The following is a 16,084-nucleotide window of genomic DNA, read 5'->3' as shown; positions in this document are numbered from 1 at the left end:
AGTGAATAGAGGGAGTGCTCTATTATTTAGTCTAATGTGATGATCCGCCATGTCATCATGCCACATAGGCGCCATTTGACATATGTTAATGCCATGTGGAAGCTTACATAAGAAGAAGACTAGCATTTGTGAGAAGATTCTAGAAAGATATGGACATTTCCTTAGGAAGAACCTAGATCCTTATGGATTTGCTAAGAAAGTCCTTGGAATCTTCTAGACTTGTAGAGAATTCTAGAGAAAGCCCTTATCTTGTAAATATCAAAGATTTGTATATATAATTAATATTTACACACTAGCCCCTAGGAGACTAGTATATAAAGGGGCCACTCATTTGTAATTTACCAAGCAAACAATTCAAGTTCTCTCTAATACAAAGCTTCATTTAACAATTCTCTTGTGTTCATTCTTCCATTCTCTTAGCGATCTTGAGTGTAGTAAGGCTGACTTGACATAGCAAGAACGTGAGCAAGTTGTGCAAGATTGTGAGAGAGTTGTCAAGTACCGCACGTGTACTTAGTTAACAGCTAAGTACATGACAACGTGGTATCAGAGCGAAGGTTTCATCTAAGGGAATGGCGAACGACGGAGAAATTAACGCTGCCAACACCTAAGCAAACGTCATCCAAGATGTTGCTGGCCGGAGCGGCCATAGCAAAAAGAGGAATGCCACCAACAAGAGTCAGGAGGTGCCACCTCGGGTTGTGTCAAATGAAGGGCTTGCATCCCAAGAACCATCTGTCACTGAGGCGAGCGAGGATGAAGTAGAGGTCCTTCTAGAGGACATCTCGCTCGATAAAGATTGGGTGATGAAGATGAACGCGGGGATGGACGTTGTGGAGATCTTTGGCCAACGCTTGGGGAAGGTGGAAGGCACCCTTAACGTTCTTGAGGGGCACTCTTGAAGAGATTGAGAGTATCCGAAATGACTTGGAGGGACGTACACAAACTAGGATGGAACTAAGGCAAACCATCACTTCCTTAGAGTGCAGACTCATGGAGGCTTTGAGTACTATCGATGCAATAAAGGCAAAGATAGAGTCACTCGAGGAGCATGTCAATGCTGACGTGACCGAGGTAGCCAGCAATGTTGTGGTGACGAGGGAGGCCAAGATCGAGGCTCCCAAACCCTCGGTGTTCAAAGGTGTTTGTGATGCACAAGAAGTGGAAAACTTCCTTTGGCACTTGGAGAACTACCTCAGGCACGGAAAAGTGAGGGATGACGAGGCCAAGATCAATATTGCGGTGTTGTACCTCTCAGAGACTGTCATGCTATGGTGGAGAAGGAAGATAGATGACGTGGATAAAGGTCTATGTACTATTAGCACATGGGATCAGTTCAAAGCGGAGTTCAAGCGACATTTCTTTCCAAACAATGTCTTGTACGAGGCAAGGCGCAAGCTTAGGGAATTGAAGCAAACATGGAGCATGCGTAACTATGTCAAAAAGTTCACTACCCTTGTGCTTCAAATCCCCAACCTTACCAATGATGACTTATTGTTCCACTTCATGGACGGGTTGCAAAATTGGGCTAAGCAGGAGTTGCAATGCCGACAAGTCACTGATATAGACTATGCCATATTGGAGGCTGAATCATTGATGGATTTCAGGCATGACAAGCACGACAAAGGCAATGGCAAGAAATCAAAGGTTAACAATGTCAAATGTGGGGGAGACCGTGGCAAAGGCAAGGAGATACAACAACAATACTCCAAGACTCAAGATTTCAAAAAGTCGAGTGGCCGTTAGGGCTACGCTGAGAAGAAGGCACATGTCGAGAAGAAGGGATGTTATATATGCGAAGGACCATATGGCTTCAAGAATTGTCCTAACCTCAAGAGCCTTAGTGCCATGGTACGTGAGCGGAAGGAGCAGCCACAAGGAGAGAGTTTGGGAACCACACAGTTGGGTATGATTAGATTATGTGGTATTGTCATGAATCAAGCTATCCAACCTACCAATAATAGCAATCAGTACGTGGATCTCACTATCAACAACAAGCCCGTTCGTGCAATGGTGGATACTGGAGCAACTCATAATTTCGTGACTGAGGCTGCCGCAGAGAGACTAGAATTGAAGCTTGCTCCAACCAACTCTCGCGTCAAGATCGTGAATGCCGAGATACAGAATGCTCGTGGGGTAGCTAATGAAGTTGGTGTCAAATTGGGAACTTGGAAAGGTATGACAAATTTTACTGTAACCGCTATGGATATCTTTGATATCATACTGGGGCAAGAGTTCTTTAGACATTGTCATACTTTAATCGACCCTACCTCCAACGTCTCTTGCTTATGGAATGGGAAGGAGCTCGCATGGTACCTACAGTGACTATGCCACATGGACAAATCCAAGCACAACTCTCAGCTATGCAGGTTGTCAAGGGGATCAAGAAGGGGGGGGCAACGTTCGTGGCAACCATTGCAAGTCTAGAGGAAGACAAGAATTTTCAAGAGACAGTGCCGCCTTGCATAGAGAAGTTGCTCGAGAAGAACAAATATGTCATGCCATAGGAGTTACCTAAGCACTTGCCGCCTAGGCGAGAGGTGGATCACAAGATTGAGTTGGAGCCAGGGGCTAAGCCACCCGCATTTTCCCTATATCGTATGGCACCGCCAAGCTGGAGGAGCTCAAGAAACAATTGAAAGAGTTGCTGGATGTTGGTCATATTTGCCTATCAAAGGCACCTTTCGGCGTACCGATATTGTTCCAGAAGAAGAAGGATGGATCGATGCGCCTGTGCATAGACTACCGAGCACTTAATAAGATTACAGGGAAGAATAAGTACCCGATCCCACTCATTGCTGATTTGTTTGATAGACTTGGGCAAGCCAAGTACTTTACCAAGGTGGATCTTCGAAAGGGCTACTACCAGGTTCGCATTACGGAAGGGGATGAGCCAAAGACAGCATGTGTGATGAGATATGGAGCCTTTGAGTGGTTGGTGATGCCCTTCGGCTTAACCAATGCACCGGCCACATTTTGCACCCTTATGAACAAGATTTTTCATCCTTATCTTGATCAGTTCGTGGTAGTCTACCTAGCAACTCCTTGGAGGAACACATGGAGCACTTAAGGAAGGTTTTCCAAGTCTTGCGGGAGAACGAGCTATACATCAAGAGAGAGAAGTGCGAGTTTTCACAATCAAAGGTGCACTTCTTGGGCCATGTCATTAGCAATGGCAAGCTACGCATGAATGAGGATAAGGTACATGCTATCCAGGAGTGGGAGACACTCATAAAGGTAACTGCATTGAGATCCTTCCTTGTCCTTGTTAACTACTATCGTCGGTTCATCAGTGGATACTCAGCAAAGGCCGCACTGTTGACTAAGTTGCTAAAGAAGAACAAGCCATGGGTTTGGATGGAGCATTATCAAAAGGCGTTTGAATGCCTCAAGGCATCTGTAACAGAGGAGCCAGTCTTGGCATTACCTGACTTTGCCAAGACATTTGAGGTGCACATAGATGCCTCAGACTTCGCCATTGAGGGTGTTTTGATGCAGGATAAGCATCTCATAACATTTGAGAGCCGCAAGTTAAATGAGATGGAGCGGCGTTACACAATGCAAGAGAAGGAAATGACTGCCATTGTACATTGCCTTCGTACATGGAGACATTATCTGCTCGGGTCGAGGTTTGTGGTCAAGATTGATAATGTGGCTACTAGCTACTCTTAGACATTGAAGAAGATCACACCAAAACAGGCTAGGTGGCAAGATTTCTTAGCCGAGTTTGATTATGCACTGGAGTATAAGCCGGGAAAAGGTAATATTGTAGCCGATGCCTTGAGCCGGAAAGCCGATCTTGCTGCAATCACTTCAGCGAGATGGGACATTTGGGAGACTATAAAAGAAGGCATGCAACATGATCCAGCAGCCAAACATCTTATCGAGTTTATGCAGCAGCATTGCGCCGCGATTATCGTAATATTGGGTGGGGGAGAGTGTGATGACCCGCCATGTCATCATGCCACATAGGCGTCATTTGACATATATTAATGCCATATGGAAGCTTACATAAGAAGAAGGCTAGCATTTGTGAGAAGATTCTAGAAATGTATGGATGGACATTTCCTTAGGAAGAACCTAAATCCTTATAGATTTGCTAAGAAAGTCCTTGGAATCTTTAGACTTGTAGAGAATTCTAGAGAAAGCCCTTATCTTGTAAATATCAAGGACTTGTATAATAATTAATATTTATACACTAGTCCCTAGGAGACTAGTATATAAAGGGGGCCACTCATTTGTAATTTACCAAGCAAACAATTCAAGTTCTCTCTAATACAAAGCTTCTTTTAACAATTCTATTGTGTTCTTTCTTCCATTCTCTTAGCGATCTTGAGTGTAGTAAGGCTGACTTGACATAGCAAGAACGTGAGCAAGTTGTGCAAGATCGTGAGCGAGTTGTCAAGTACCGCATGTGTACTTAGTTAACAGCTAAGGACGTGACACTAATCTGCACAAGCTTTGTTTTACAAAGTTCTGTTGGTGGAAAAAATACGGTGCCCGATAAAATAATTAAGGTGCATACAAGTTGACCCGAACATCACTATCATATAGGAAGAATTAAAATAATTAACAGTAGCATTACAATATTATCATATTTTCTTCTTTGTCTCGTGTCAAATTGTAGGCAAATAGAAGGGATTGAAGCCTCAAACTCTATACTACAACAACAATAATATACCTAGTATGATAGAGTCTGGGAGGATGGGGTGTACACAGACCTTATCTCAACCCTGTGTGGTATAGTGAGGTTGTTTTCGATAGACTTCAAGAAAAGCGTTCGCAAAATACTAGAGTAAAAAGCTATGATAAAAATACTGAAGAAACGAAAAAGATTGACAACAAAAATAGTAAATATAACCAAAAAAAAGATAGTAGTAATAAAATTTAATAATAAGATAATAATAAAATTCTATACGTTAATCAAATTCGGTAATCTTAATTAAGACAAAGATGACAAGGAAGACTTGCTTTGTTGGTAAAGCACCTCGAGTCACTGGAGGGGAAGTATGAAAATAATATAAATCCTCCTAAATTGGGAGGGAATTTAAAAAAAATAAAAATTAAGACAAAGATGTGACACTTTAACTAATGCTTATTTAGTAAACTAAAAAAGAATGCTTTTAACTATTTCTAATGGAAAGCTCCCCATTCTCTTTCTCTTGAACACGGGCGGATTAGGGTGTTCAGGTGAACCTTTCGTCAAAAAATTATACTGTATATATAATGTATAATCTATTTTTTATTTATATATATTATGTTTTGAATTCCCTTGACATAGCTAAAAGCATAGCTTAGTGGTCAAGGGGTTCAAAACTTTTGTAAAATCATTGGTCCTATTCCTACTAGATATATAATCTTTTTAACTTTTTTTGAACCCCTTAGGATTAATCCCGCCTCCGCCACTGCTCCTAAAAGTGGTTAAGTCAACTCGCTGCGGCGAGAACTGTATGCAGCAATCATGGAGTTCAATTACTCGACTGTATTTTGTCTATTTTAATGACATTAGGCTCCTTAATTACGTTAAGTTATTCATTGATTTGTGGAGCATTTTTAATTTGGTTTGGCTTTGCATTGAGTTTTTTCAAAACTTAAAACAATTTAATATGATTTCAAAGAAGGACACTGCTCGAGAAACATAGTGATTTCAAAGAGTAATAGCATGTTTGGACAAGTGTTTTTTTTAAAAGTTAAAAGTGTTTGACCAAGTTTTTGAAAGAAAAAAAAAGTATTTTTAAATAGAAGCAAAAGTAATTTTGAAAGTAGATTTTCTCTAAAATATATTTTTTTTTAAAAAATACTTTTGAATAAAATACACTTAGAATCATTTTTTAAAAGTTTAGTCACTAGTTGCTCTCAGAAGTATTTTCAAATAAATTAGTCAAATATAAACTAATTCTCGCTAAAACTACTTTTGGAAAAATCAATTATCAAATTAGATAATGAAGTTAAAAAACAAGTGATTAGAAGAAAGTGAACAACAACAATAACACACATCTAGCAAGTGGAGTTTGAGGAGGATGTGATGCAACCAGTGGCGGATCCACATGCTGAAGCACAAATTATCTTTGACAAGATTTAGTAAATTTGTATAGCTAATTATAAAAATATTTAGATAAATATTGGATGAGCACCCGTAACTAAACTTTATTTTTCTTTTCTTTCCGAATTTTTATTAGTGAGTACCCACGATTTTAAAATCCTGGATCCGCCACTGGATGGAACCTTAAGCTTATCTTGTGAAAGGCAGAAAGGATGAGGTCTATCATGTATGCATGAATCACAGTTAATTCATGCATATTTTAACTTTAATATATGATTAAATAATTTAATTAATATAATTGTAAACGTAGTGTTTATACGGTTTACTCCCTTTCTGCTATCTTACCTGTCACCCCCCTTCACTGTGTTGTGATTGGATGCGTACCAGAGATAGAGACAGCATAAAGAGACAAGAAAACGACAGTACAGAGCAAGACATCGCTGTCTTGTCCGTTCTCTACCTCCTACCCCTCCCTCAACCCCACCCCCAACAGTCACCTAGGAAACACCATTTTCAACCTTCTTAGTTACACCCATTACCCACCCAAGGTCATTAACCGGTTCCTTGTTTCGTGTCACCACAACACCAATTAAGCTCTTAAAATCAGCTGTAACTATTTGTTCTTCAAATAGTTACTGTGCAAAACTCACATTTAGTGAAATTAGAGATTTTTTGGTTAGTTTAGTTTTTGGAATGAAAATGTACTCGGCTTTGCCATTTGGTATGGAAGGAAACGCCATAGGCGGTGGCAGCGGCGGAGTTGGTGAATATCAAAATATGTTGGGGGATGCTTGCTTGGTTTTGACGGCGGATCATAAGCCCCGTCTCCGGTGGACGGCGGAGCTCCATGAACGCTTCGTTGACGCCGTCACCCAACTCGGTGGCCCTGATAGTAAGTTTACTAATATTATTTCCTCTTTTTTTTTTCTACTTTTGGTAGGATCATTTTTCATACTGGAAAGTATTTTCTAGGAATATAATGATGTTTGGTTGGCTAGTGAAAATTACTATTTCTCAAGAAAATGTTTGTCAGAAATTACAATGTTAGCAATATGGATAGTGTGTTACTATTTCGCTTGCCGTAGTCTCAAGGCCGGCTAGACCCTAAAAAGCAAGTGAAGCGCTTGCTTTAGGCCCAAGAATTTAAGGGCCCCAAAATTACTATTTTTTTATATGTAGTATATAATTTATATAATTATCGCTTATTATTGATAAATTTATTTCTTTGTTTTCATATTAATGTTGACTTCTTCCTAAGATTAGTACAACCAAATTAGTTTTCTGCCAATCTTATTTTACGTTTTTACTGAATTATTTTACTCTATTGTCATGTAACTATATCTAATAATCTAACTTATTAGTTATTTTACTCACATAAATTATACTCTTGCCGCCCCAATATATATGAAGTGTTTGACTGGGCATGAAGTTTAAAAAAAAGGACTTTTGAAACTTGTGATCTAAAACAAATCATAAAAACTTGTGTAGCTAGAAATCATCTCATTGAGGGAAAAGAGAAAAATTTACAGTTGAATTATTACCAAATATAGAGAGGTATTCTTTTTAGGCAAACTGAAAAAGAGAGTGTCACACAAATTAGGACGGAGGGAGTGTGTTTTCTAGGTTCTCTCATTTTAGTTGTGATGCAATCAACGTTAAATTCATTCAATATTTTGTACTTTATAAAACCAAGTTCTCATTTTTTTCATTCCACGCTTGTCTATATGTATTTATTTAAGGTCTCTTATTAAGGCTTTGCTTTAGGCCTCGGATGCTATTGTCGCGCCTGCGTAGTCTCTATCGTAATTGCTGTGATTTGGTTTTATTGAGCCGAGGGTCTTTCGGAAACCAACTCTCTACCTTCACAAGGTAGGGGTAAGGGCTGCTTCCATACTACCCTTCCCATACCCCACTTGTGAAAATATACTGGGTATGTTGTTGTTGATGTTTAGCAATTTGGATGGTGTTTCGATGAAATTTTCTAGAATTATAGATTGATAATAGTAACATCTAACAGACAGTTGGTTGGAGCAAATGATATGAAATTAAAAGCTAAGATAGTTATAAGTACTAATGACTTCTAGTAACCCAAACACTAAAGACTTTCTAGGAAAAAGATTTTCCTGGAAAATTGACACGCACTTTTTCCTGTGCTTTTTGTTTTCCTCCTTACTTTTGTATCTTTTCTGAGCCGAGGGTTTACCGGAAACAGTGTCTCTAGGTAGGGGTAAGGACAACATACACACTACTCTCACCAGACCCCACATGTGGGATTTTACTGGTTTTGTTGTTGCTGTACACACTTTATAGCTCTCATTTTTTTCCTTGCACGTGTAGTATACACAAAAAATGGTGGATCATGGGATGAGTAAACTACTGAATTGATATGCTAATATACGACATATTAGTATATTACACTAAACATTGCTTTAGAATAACATAACATTTTTAGGCTGCTTAGGATGCAAGTTAATATGAACTAATGGCATATGATTACATAACTGTTTGGGTTGGGTTGGGTTGGGTTGGGTTTGGTTTGGTTTAGTTTTGCGTCTTGGAACAACAATTAGTAGTCTTGCTATATGTAAATCTTCAGAATTTTCATAGATTCTTCTTGAATTGTACCTTCTCTTTACTTGTCCTATTAAGGTAAGGCAGTGACACAATGTTAACTGTGGAATTTTTGCTTCACTTTGCAGAGGCAACGCCAAAAACAATTATGAAGGCAATGGGGGTGAAAGGACTCACCCTATATCATTTGAAGTCACATCTCCAGGTTCTTTTATCGTCTCATATTTTCTGAACAGAATATTAGTGTTATAGTTGCCAAGACGCTCTTCCCTGTATTCAATCAAGAATCCACCACAAAATCCATCTCTGCACTAAGTGTGACGAGTTTAGCTTAAGTACTACCATAATCTAGTATCTCCCAAATTGAATTAGGAGCAACTTTGACCCAATTTCAGAATTTTAGCCAAATTCCTAATTTTAATTTACTTAGATAAGAAGCTAGGCCTTAATTGTTTAAGTTCAATGCGAGTCATGAGGATTGAAATGGTTATAGGTTTCGCTGATTTCATCACTTTGACGAAATGGTTATAGTTGATGAATTCATGATGTCACTAAATTTAAATCGAGAAACATGGCCAATGAGGACTCATATAGCAGATCGCAACTTGTTTGGGATTGAAGCATAGTTGTTGATACAAGGACTATGTACAGTTCAGTTTAACTTTCAGTTTTGGATGAAGAGGAAAAGAAAAAGTGCAAGACCGGAGTACAAACAGATGAAGAATAAATACTTCACACAGCTCAGTTTAATTCTCAGTTTTAGCCAAACAAGAAAGCATAAGGATTCGGGTCGAAATGGAAGGAGATCTGCAATAAGTAGTTCAAAGTTTTTCAATTATAGTTTGCAAGCATATCCTGAGCTCTTTATATTTTCCATCTCCTTGCAGAAATACCGCCTAGGGAAGCAATCTAAGGAGGGAGCTGAGAACTATAAAGATGGTATTAGAGAATTTTTTCTTTGAACACTCTGACCTATGCCCGCAAATTATCCTAATTATTGTGGCTTGCTTGCAACTTCTCCATTTCCTTAAATGGCGCGTTAATGACTATGTACCTACAATCAAAAAAGATGATTATGTATCTACAAATTTAATGGACTACTTGAAATCATTCTTGTGGACGCTATTTTGTTGAAGGTTTTTAATTTTTTTTTAAAGAAGAGTATTTGAGGTTGAAGTTGTAAAAGGATATTTGGAAACTGAAGTTGTTTTTGGGCATAATATCTCTTAGAGTTGAAGATTTATGAGTAAACCCCACTATTCACTTGAAATGCTACTCAAGCAAGTTTTCAACGTTTCACCATTTTTCAAATATTGAAGCTCACTTTTCGCAAATACTGACGGCCAAACCAGTATTGCAAATACTAAAGTATTACTTATGGCCAAACGGGGAAATAACATGCAAAATTTTGATTTTTAAGAATGCTGCATATGTGATATATGATATATCTCTGCGATAATGTTGAAAGATTTCTGAGCAGCGTCCGATCAATGCTAATTCTATGTAAATTCCAGCGTTTGATTGCCATTCTTCTTTTGTTGCTCTCTTTCAATTCGCTATGCTGTCTGCATAGGAGACTTTTTGTCAACTCTAAATAGTATATCTTTTAGGCCATTTCTTTAAATATAATTAGTGTCGTTGATATGTTTACTATTGACACCTCCGAGAGGAGTATATAAGGGCATGAGAGTATATGTGAATTACGTGAGGATATATATAGACAAGAACGGTTTATACACTATTGTTTTCTTTTCAAAAAGCGATATGACTATGCTTCCTCTAAGCCGAGGGTCTATCGGAAAATGCCTCTCTACCTTTACAAGGTAAAGGATAAGGCTGCATACACACATTACACTCCCCAAACTTCACTTGTGGGATTACACTGGGTTTGTTGTTGTTGTATATATAAACAAGAACGGAGTATATGATGGACATGTGAGTATGGGGATTACTATCTCCATAAGGAAGAAAATATGGTGGTTGCTATATCTTACCTTTCTGAGCGATTAAATCCTAATTCTTACATTGTTACTAGCAATGTGTGTTAACAGCATCATGTGTGGCAGAGAGTCAAGAATCTCAAGATACAGGTTCCTCTGCATCGGGTTCATCAAAAGTAGTCACCCAGGATATAAATGAGTATGTAGTGTCTTCAGAAGTTCTTCTTTGGAAAAGGTTTTGTGTGGTTTGCATCAATTTTATATGTTTTTAAATCTTTTCAGCAGTGGGTACCAAGTTACCGAGGCTTTTCGGGTACAGATGGAAGTCCAGCGAAGACTACATGAGCAGCTAGAGGTTGGTCCCTTCCCCTCTTCTTGCACATATTTTTGTGTTTGTGTAATTATGTATCTAACACTCTAACTTCCTGTTGGGCTAACGCAACCCAATTATACTCTTATTATGGTATGATATTGTCCCCTTTCGATCAAGCCTGCACAGTTTTTTCTAGAGGCTTCTCACAATTAATTATTAAGTGTATCTCTAACTTATATGTGGGACTTCGTTTGCACCCAACACTTCTGATTTTAGTGCCTAGTGATCAAGATGCTTCTGTGGCTTCAGGCAGTTATTGACTAATAGCTTAGCCTTCGACCAAAGTTTTCCAGACTTAGACTGGAGGACTTTTGGGAACCAAAGGAAACAGAACACAAAACACAAACACATTCACTACCTGTGCTGAATTCCCTATCTTCAATCAGTTGGGACATATGAGCTGTCCTTTCACATACCAAATGTATGACAATATGTTCCGGCCAACTGTCAGAATTTTTATTTTCTTCTTCTCTTTTTCTTTTTATCCTTTATTAACCTTTGAGATTAGGGAGGAGACTATAAACTACAAAAGGATGTATTCTTCAAAGTTTTGTGTATTTATGAATATCAGAGTAGGTTGCTTTGTTGAGTAATACAGAATAAATAGTGTTATATTTCGTTAAGTTACTGATGACAGGTCAATTTAGTGACCAAACATGGCTGAGTTCTATGCCTTTCGATCATTTCCATCTTTAAATTGATGAAGTGCGACATGCTTTCTTAACTTGGACCAAATGTAACATCTCTTTATTAAGTTCTTATATGAAGGTTAGTTGATGGTATGTTATTATAATCAAACTTTTGAGGTAAGGTCTGCGTACACTGTACCCTCCCCAGACCCCATTTGTGGCACTACACTGGGTGTGTTGTTGTTGTTGTTGTTATATTATAATCAAACATAAGTTTTTTTGATTTATCAAAGTAGGTACAACGCCATGTCCAGCTTCGTATTGAAGCACAGGGCAAGTATTTGCAAACAATTCTTGAGAAAGCATGTAAAGCTCTTAACTACAAGGCCGTGGCATCTCCTGATCTTGACGCGGCTAGGGAACAGCTTTCTGAATTGGCTATTAAAGTTGAGAGTGACTGTGATGGGATTGTTACAGTTCCTTCATTACCCGAAGTTGTTACAAGCTTTGAAAACAAAAATGCTCCTAACATGCCTGCTAGAATTGGAGATTGCTTGATCGACGTCTGCTTTCCACCAAATAGAAGTCCGGTTTCTCCCACAAGCATAGGTGCTCTAAAGAAGAGACCACGAGCTTTTGCTAATGCGGATGCCTTGCCCGTGGAAAACAATATGAGGCAAGTGCAATGGATGATGACTAATTCATGATTGAAGTTGGCTATATGAATCCTCGTTTTGCTTATCGCTCCATTTTAGCTCATCTCAGTCCAATATTATATTAGTCCCCCTTTATCTGTTTGATCCAGAAAGATCCAATATGTTAAATTCCACATGAAACTTTTACATTTTTCAAGATTACTTTGTACATTCTGTAAGGTTTATACCAACTACCTTTTCTAAGGAAGTTCATTCTTCTGTACTTGACTAAAAAAAAGGACGGCCTGGTGCACTAAACCCCCGCTATGCGGGGGGTGTCCGGGAAAGATCCGGACCTCCAGGGTCTATTATACGCAGCTTATCCTGCATTTCTGCTAGATGCTGTTTCCACCACTCAAACCCGTGACCTCTTGATCTCTTTTTTTCCCGGTAAGATTGTGCTTTGCTCTGCTAGTTCCGCCCAAATCCGTTCTCTTATCTAACATATGCATTCCGGGGGCCAAAACTGTCGGCCCTTTTCTATAAACATAGGGGGGTAAGTGCATATATAGCCGTTTTTAGGACCCCTATATAGGATATAGCCAAAGTTTACATGATTTTGTAAGTTTAGCCGCTTCAAACTGAATTTCAGTTCCTAATGATAGTGCAAATTTTTGTGCTAAACAGAACATTTTAACTTTAGCAGTTAAATATTAAAGTTAAAATATATGTCTTGCATTTATTGATTTGATATAAATAATGATAAACTTTAATCCATTTAATTCTTGAAAATATAAACACTTAACCGAGTCAGTTATTGGCTTTCCTTATGTTCTCTAACCAAAAGAATTTCAATGAATGTAAATCACTATCCTCAATTTTTTCGAAAAACAACATATCGTACATGAAATCAGCTAAAATAATTGTTCTATAAAGAATCATGTCGGATTGCTTAGATCTTTATGTTAGGGAGAGGAAAACGGCGTGAACGAAACAAAAGATATTCAATTACATGTAACATGTCATCACTTTTGGCAGTTGAATATCTTATCCACTTGACTACATTAATATCGACTCATATTATATACTTAAATAAAATAATAAATTCTTAGAAAAAAAAGAAGGGTTTGGTTATTTCTTCTTTCTTCTCATATGGAAAGTCTCAGGATAAGATAAAAGAGTGGAACAATCTAAGATACCTTATATACGAAGTTAGCTAAAATAATTGGTTTACTTCGACTTCATATTTTCTTAAAGATATTACTTGCATGATTTTATGTGAATATATTTGATCGGATATAAAGTGCTACTAAATGATATTATCAAAAATAAAATAAAAATTTTAAAAAATAAATTATTTTTAAATATACAACAACAATAGTAACAAGCCCAATATAATTTTATACGTGAGGTTTGGAGAGGATAGTGTGAAAGCAAACCTTATCCTTATCTTAAGAAGGTAGATTTATTGTTTCCGTTAAATTCTCGGTTCAAACAATTATTTTTAAATATAAAATAATTATTCTCTTAAAAATGGATTAAAATGAAAATAGTGTCATGTAAATAGTTGGTATCTGTTCCAATTTTTTTGCTAAAATTAGTTATTTGAGTAGAAGCTGTAGTAGCAATTCTGTCCAAAATTTTTAGCTTTCCTAATCATCATAATAATTAACAGCAACTTCTATCCGGTTGGGCGGCTGGACCTTTCCCTTAATTTTCTACTTCTGTTTTAAGTTTATTTCTTTTAGTTCCTTTTTGAATAATAAATGTTTAACGTCGAGAAAACATTCTAGAGATCTCCGAATTGCCACTATTCTATGCTAAAATAATTTTCCTCTTCTTTTTTTCTTAGAGATATAATATATACATATATCATATGGCTAATATGGTCTCGAATGTTGCTTTCACTTTTACTTAAAGGTTGTTTTTTCATATATATTCATTCTCAAGCGTCTAAAATAAATTGTAGCCATGCTCCTTGCCACATTAGTCGTCTATGTAGGGGTGTGCATTCGAATCGGTTTATCGATAAATCGAATCGATTATTTGTTATCGGTTTATCGATTTCGATTTTTCGGTCTATCGATTTCGATTTCGATTTCAAAATTTTCCTTATCGATTTATCGATTTCGATTTCGATTTTGTCCTCTTCGATTATCGGTTTATCGATAAACCGATAAGCTACAGTAAATTGTTTTTAATTTTTTAAAATTTTTTTTTTAATTTTTTTAATTTTTTTTTACCCTTATTCTATAATACCCTTTCCTTTACCCTAAGTCTCTAACCCTATTATTTCCTCTACCACATTTAAGGAATGATCATATTTAAAGCTCAAGGGAATGAAGTTCAAATTAATGGAAAACAGAATTAGCCGTGATAATGTATTTTGATTTTTTATTTGTTTATACCGTTGGAGTGTTGGTGACATACATTTGATCCCTTACTTTAGTTTCGTTGCATGTGCTTGTTGACACAATTTTTATGTTATAAACGGTGCTCTTCTTATTTTAGCTTCTTTTTGTCCATATTAGTTAGGTGTGTTTGCAGCAATATACTTTCCGTGGAATCCCGTAAATTTTCTTATTGGTGTAATCGATAACCGAATCGATAAGCCCCAAAAATCGATAAATCGAAATCGAAAAAATCGAAACCTTATTGAAACGATAACGATATGCATATGTACAAATCGATAATCGATAAGTAATTATCGATAAGGGTCAAAATCGAATGCACGCCCCTACGTCTATGAGGTCAAATATGTCAAATTGCTATGTTCAAGGGTAATTAAGACAAGTCATAGTATACACATAATATAGTCAGATTTAGAATTTAGAATTTATATGTTTCTACGCGATCTCAAATTAATATATAAATAATAATCAAATTTATCATTTAATTGATTTCTTAAATCTTAGCAAAAATTATTAAGTTTACTTGAATTTATATTTATTGCAGATACGTCCATGTGTGTATACCAAATGAAATGAGTCAAACTTAGAAGGTATTTAAAAGGTGATTAATTTTTTTTTTTAAAGAAAATTCCTAGGGAAATCCGTAGCCGCTACTCTTTGGGTACGCATTGAGTAACCTGCTCAGAAGATGTAAATCGCATTAGGCACGTTGGTGCTAGGGCTGTGCACGGATCGGATTGGATCGGATTTAGCCTATTTCGGATTCAGATTTCGGATTTCGGATTCTGAAAAGGGCAATCCGAATCCGATCCGAATTAACATTGGATTGGATCGGATTTTAAACTTTGGATCGGATAATTTTTCGGATTGTCGAATCGGATTGTCACAAAAATTTTCAACAATTTAAAGTTCATTCAGTGTCTCTATCTCATCTTCCATCTACCAAAACAAACAAAAAAATCAAAATAAAATCAAAAGTTGAAGAATAGAACATGAAATAGACATAAAAGACAAAAGAGAAGAGAAGAGAGGCGGAAGAAAGAGACATAAAATCAAAGTAAAATCGGAAGTTTGAGTCATTGAGACTCTTTTAGTCTTCACTGAAGAGAAGAGAGGTGCAAGAGAGGCGGAAAAATCTAAGTGAGTGAGGGGGTGTGTGAAAAATGAATAAGCATAACCCTAAAATTTTAGTGTGTATTTATATAGGTACATATAATTTCGGATATCGGATCGGATCGGATTAAAATCATACCAATCCGAATCCAATCCGAAAATCCGAAATTTCATAAAACACAATCCATATCCAATCCGAAAATCCGAAATTTGAAATCCGAAAATCCGAAATAGAGTGGATCGGATCGGATTTCGGATATCCGATCCAAATGCACAGCCCTAGTTGGTGCGACAAACTCTGACTGAGAAGACTGTTGGTGAAGAAAATCAATTTTAGATCTCCTATACAGATAATCACTCACCCAACTA

General features: G+C 37.1%; 2 protein-coding genes across 5 annotated transcripts; both read left to right on the top strand.

Moving 5' to 3' along the window:
• Positions 1–993: 993 nt before the first annotated feature.
• LOC138879004 (uncharacterized) lies at positions 994–1,746 on the top strand. Its single transcript, XM_070158576.1, has one exon. The coding sequence runs from the start codon at positions 994–996 to the stop codon at positions 1,744–1,746; it is 753 nt and encodes a 250-aa protein (XP_070014677.1).
• Positions 1,747–6,402: 4,656 nt separating this feature from the next.
• LOC104241029 (protein PHR1-LIKE 3-like) lies at positions 6,403–12,475 on the top strand. 4 transcript variants are annotated; one of them, XM_009795932.2, is made up of 6 exons: positions 6,403–6,935; positions 8,743–8,819; positions 9,502–9,553; positions 10,666–10,753; positions 10,840–10,909; positions 11,853–12,475. In XM_009795932.2, the coding sequence occupies exons 1-6, from the start codon at positions 6,737–6,739 to the stop codon at positions 12,261–12,263; spliced, it is 897 nt and encodes a 298-aa protein (XP_009794234.1). In that variant the 5' UTR covers positions 6,403–6,736; the 3' UTR covers positions 12,264–12,475. The 4 variants fall into 4 exon arrangements, with proteins under 4 accessions (XP_009794234.1, XP_009794236.1, XP_009794235.1 ...); XM_009795934.2 differs by having other exon boundaries at positions 6,404–6,935; positions 10,681–10,753; XM_009795933.2 differs by having other exon boundaries at positions 6,404–6,935; positions 10,681–10,753; positions 10,837–10,909.
• Positions 12,476–16,084: the final 3,609 nt, after the last annotated feature.

The sequence above is a fragment of the Nicotiana sylvestris genome, chromosome 10, assembly GCF_000393655.2.
Source record: "Nicotiana sylvestris chromosome 10, ASM39365v2, whole genome shotgun sequence".
Lineage (NCBI taxonomy): Eukaryota > Viridiplantae > Streptophyta > Magnoliopsida > Solanales > Solanaceae > Nicotiana > Nicotiana sylvestris.
The sequence above is the reverse complement of the archived record's forward strand: the minus strand, read 5'-3'. Positions and strand labels throughout refer to the sequence as shown.